This window comes from Saccostrea echinata, unplaced genomic scaffold (assembly GCF_033153115.1).
Source record: "Saccostrea echinata isolate AGI-Se365-2 ecotype Australia unplaced genomic scaffold, CSIRO_AGI_Sech_v1 ptg000009l, whole genome shotgun sequence".
NCBI classification, from domain to species: domain Eukaryota; kingdom Metazoa; phylum Mollusca; class Bivalvia; order Ostreida; family Ostreidae; genus Saccostrea; species Saccostrea echinata.
Window position 1 is genome coordinate 28,349,320 of NW_026889758.1, and position 4,779 is coordinate 28,354,098.

At 32.0% G+C, this 4,779-nt stretch overlaps 1 protein-coding gene across 1 annotated transcript; it reads left to right on the forward strand.

Annotated features, from left to right (window-relative positions):
- Nucleotides 1–472: 472 nt before the first annotated feature.
- LOC133182154 (uncharacterized) lies at nt 473–4,470 on the forward strand. The gene is made up of 4 exons (XM_061316884.1): nt 473–714; nt 1,172–1,366; nt 2,224–2,463; nt 3,913–4,470. The coding sequence occupies exons 1-4, from the start codon at nt 621–623 to the stop codon at nt 4,038–4,040; spliced, it is 657 nt and encodes a 218-aa protein (XP_061172868.1). The 5' UTR covers nt 473–620; the 3' UTR covers nt 4,041–4,470.
- Nucleotides 4,471–4,779: the final 309 nt, after the last annotated feature.

A 4,779-nucleotide genomic window follows, 5' to 3' on the forward strand; every position in this document is an offset into this window, starting at 1 on the left:
TGAATGCAAAATTGAATTCGAAAAAAGGATGTCATCGCTCTGAATAAATTGTAACCTGCACCAAAAAACGCACTAAAAATAAATTATTAATTGCTATTATTTATTCCCATTAGTTACATCAATTCTCGTGGTAGAATCACCTGTTCAAAATCAATTATTTACACCACTAAGATGATATCACCAATTCGGATATGTGGTATAAACAAATGACAACGATAGAAGGCGCCTCGAATAATTATTTTTATTGAACGATTTATTCAGTATAATGAGAGAGGCTGGTATGAAGGGAAATCACAATAAGGAAAAAAAAATCAGCATTGCAGACACATTTAACAAGTACACTAAAATATATTAATGATTAGGTCAGTTGTGTTTTTAGATATCGTTGAAGCACATTTGTTAAGTGGAAAACATCATATATCAGTGTTCACTTTTCCATTAATTTTTATTTCATTCTGGATTATTGATTATGAAATTTGAAGATTCCCTTTCCGTTTGTAACATCTCTCTCGAGACTGCTTAACACAAGTTCATGAGGTTTGGTTGAATTTTTATTGGTGTGTCGTACGATGGGAAACAGAGTGAAACAAAATCGATCATAAACCATACAGTTCTAAATTATGAAGACGAAGCATCTAAGTTCTCCACTGACCCTGCAGTGGACTATCTACTTGTCTATACTTTGGATAATGATGAGAGTGCCGAGCTGTGTGGGTAAGTGTTTGTGATAGATAATGACTTGAAAAATTAATTTCAAACATGAAAAAAAAAAAACACGAGGAAATTCATTCAGTTACTTCAGCCCAATTTCATTGATTAATTAGAGTTTGAGTAAGTCAAAGCATCACGCTGGAATAGGAATGTAGAACAGTAATATCTAAATGAATATGAGGGTATAGGCGTCTGTTGCAAAGCGAAAAAGCTGCTCTTGATCTACCCTCTAACTAAAGAAACAATATAAACACACTAAAAAATGAAATGTACAAAGCAGCTTGCAAAGGTCAGCTGCTATTCAGAGATATTCGTATTTAAAGTAAAACTATGCTAAAGAACTCGAACCCACTTAAAAATCACGTGCATTTCATACTGAAAAATATAATTATACATTACACAAATGGATTACAATTTACACAGCGTGATTAATTGTATTTTAACATAAATTTCATTACAGCTTCCCTTTGTCCTAAATGTCTTCATATGGAGTCAAACAGCTTTTATGCTTCAATCGTAAAGCTGCCCTCTAATCCAAAATGTGAAACAGAACAATGGGCAGAGTTAAATATGTCTTGTCCTAACGAGTCTGCGGAAGACAAAATACACATGTGTGGATTTATGAGGGGGAATTTGACAGTCAAAATAAATTTTAGTACGTATAAAATATATAGAGGATATTCAATGTTTTGTTGTTGAATATAGAATTTAGTTCACGAGTGGGACAGGATTTTTTATTTTCACGAGTGCGAAGCCCGAGTGAAAATATCAAAAAATGCGGTCTCACGAGTAAAATGAATTTCATATCCTACTACAAAATATTGAATTTTCTGTTTATTACATTTTTTTTGATTTATCCTTTGCCTCTGTCTTTTCGTAGCACAGTGTGATAGGCTGCGACGTCATAGTTGAGCAGATAAGACGTCATCTAGCCTAGCGATTATGAGATTGAAAACTTTGTAAACATGGTAAAAATGGATTTAAACAATATATTGGAAAAACTTTGGCAGTTTTAGTTTCTGTCAGGATGATTTATTTACTATCTCTATCTTATTACAGACCAAGGAGTATTTTTTATAACATTCTTCGTGAAGGGAAGGAAAATCGCGAGTTTTGCCGCACTTCTGATATTCTGTCACAATGTGACAGAATATCACTTTGATATTCTTTCATACTGAATATCACTCTTATTCAGTAAATCAATTATAGTATTTCACTTAATAATGATGTATCTTTTGTCTGTTCTTTGTTGTCAGTTTTATTTTGGGGGTGGGGTTGATTTTTATTTAGTGATTCAATACAAAGCCGGGAATTAAAATGCAAAATTTTACTGTTAATCGACCTTGTTAAATATTTGAGAGGTCAGAAATATAAAAAATGTGTATTTCTCTATACCCAATGATATCACTTAAATTTCACAAACTTCTTTGTATTATTCCAATGTTTACAAAAAATTGCTTTCAGAAAAAAAGAATATCCAACTGATATTGATAAGATATTACATACTTATAGATTTATTGTCTCCGGAAGTGAAGGGATCAGTTACCTACTATGACTGTGTACTTGTGAGCAAAGACATCACTACAGGATGCCAGGCAAATGTCACTGGCCCAATGGAAAAAGCCCTGCTACAGAAGTTGGGTCCAAGTATCCCGGATGTTACCGTGTCGGCATTCCATGGCAATTCTTGTCTTTCTTACCCTGTCACTAACATCCGGGTATCGCCAACAGATGGGAGTGTGGAAGCAACGGGTATTATTACCGGATATCTACAATGAAATTTCTCACCGACTTTTCCCCAAATTGTCCAAAATTTTGTCAAATGTTTTCAATCTATCTGTAATTCTTTTATTGGGGTGGGTAGGGGGTTCTACCAAGAATGGAATCCTCATTGTTAAATTTGGGCCCACATACATACATGTATCCAAAAACTTATTAATTAGAGTTGTTATCTTATTAATTAGAGTTGTTATCTATAAGATACATGTACATTGTTTGCGGACCATGACGAATGTAATGAACCCTTACTTTTGGGTAACAATCAAAATTAAATATTATTTAGGAACTCTTTCATTTCAATATATATATATATATATATATATATATATATATATATATATATATATATATATATATATATATATATATATATATACAAAGCACTAAAAATGACCAACGACACGAACAATAATAATTGTCAAATTTTCGGGACGACCTGCCCCTTCCTCAGGACAAAGAAAAAGTTAAGAAGTCATAAAAACAAAGGAAATAGAGAAACAAAAACAACTAGCACTACTACTAAACTACCAAACACTAAATATTTACAGTGTTACATGTTAAATTTCAAGTTAATAAACAGTCGTGAACAAAGAAATCCGGAGCGCTATGAATTGCGTCTAGTCTATCGGGTGAACTCTGATGAAGTGCGATTTACATAATTGAACGAATTAATTATCGCTAATTAATTACGACAAGCAGTAAATCGTACATTGTCTTATTCTCTCAAAATAGCGTAACTATACATGATAAAAAGAAATTAAAGAAAGATAATATGGAAGGGCAATTTTAAAAATATGAATTTGGATATATTATAAATTAGGAAATCGGATAAAAGAAATACACAAAAATGTAAGCTGTAAATATCTGGGTAGGTTGTTCCAGAATTGCTAATGCGAATTAACGGTAAAGTTTACACTATATAGAGAGAATGAACTTGTTTGTTACAATCCGGGATTGGGTCTAGTTCACGTTCATCCTGGTGAAGTCATTAAATTTGTTAATACCACCAGGGCGGAATGACTTCAGCCTGTGCATCCAGAACTTTTCCTTGCCTTTTCTCTGAGCGTCTGTCCATCTTGGATTATGGTCAATAACCACTACTGTCATGTCCTCCCATTTGTGACCTTCAAGGTTGAAATGTTATCCAACGGGTTCATTGAGTTTTTTGGTCCTAATGGTAGAACGGTGATTATTGACTCTCCTGCGGAGATCTCCTGTTTCGCCAACATACTGTTTGGAGTAAACTTTGCAACTGATGAGATAAATGCAGTTGTCTGTTTGACATACTTTTCATACCTATAAGCAAATTAATCAGTTAAAGAACTTATATGAAACATAATCAAACCCTTCAGTCGCAATCAATTTAATATTTTATACATTGTATGATAAGAAGTCTGTTGATTTACCTGTTATTATTTTCAGAACCTGATAGAGGGCAAAATCCTGCGAGTAAGGACTTATCATCAGCATCGAGTAAACTTTGTTCAACATTCAAAATATTTCCATATTTTATTCCTGTAATTTATATACATAAGTTGCTTATTTTTTAAAAAGAGGAAGAAAAGAAAAAGTAAGACCAAATAAGGTGTAGAAAATCAATAGTGTATGTACAAAATTATGCATAATGTATTTAATAAAATGTTATATTAAGTTAAATTATCCTTAGACAAAGCTGCTTTTTGTGTAAAAATAAATATGAATTGCCTGTCAATTACATGTAATACACGAAGTCGTTATTTGTCGCCTTTAGGTTATCTTAAATATGATTGATAATATACATGTAGTATAAACGTTTTAATCACACTCTAACTTTCTTGACTTTGTACCGATATTGATATTTGTTTCTTTCCATTGATATTATTTTCAACTTTGAAGATTGCAACAAAAGGAAATCTATAGCACTTGTATGGATAATACGCAAACCATGTTTTCTGTTCAGTGCTTCATGGACAAGGAAAATAAATCTATCATGAAACCATGTGTTTTAGTATGTTTTGAAGTGCCTCATCATGTGATGGAAAATATTATATTTAAAATAAAATCATATACAAACAAATGCTGACAGCTAATGATAAAGCATATGACAAAGATACAGAAAAACCTTATATGAACAATGAAATCAGACTCTGCTTGTTATTAACACGTGAAAGCAACATTTTCTTCTGTATGCACAGGGGTTTGCGTCTGATTAAGCGGGGTTTTTTTTGTTTTTGTTTTTTTTTTTAAATTATTATTATTTTGAATTCACAGTAAGTAATATACATATTTTTTTGCGTTTTAGATATTAAA

Excerpts from the sequence above, each read along its gene's own strand:
- LOC133182154 (XM_061316884.1), top strand. The coding sequence starts at position 621 with ATGAAGACGAAGCATCTAAGTTCTCCACTGACCCTGCAGTGGACTATC. Across the intron at positions 1,367-2,223 it reads GACAGTCAAAATAAATTTTA|ATTTATTGTCTCCGGAAGTG; the intron begins GTACGTATAAAA and ends ACATACTTATAG. Across the intron at positions 2,464-3,912 it reads TGGGAGTGTGGAAGCAACGG|AACCTGATAGAGGGCAAAAT; the intron begins GTATTATTACCG and ends TATTATTTTCAG.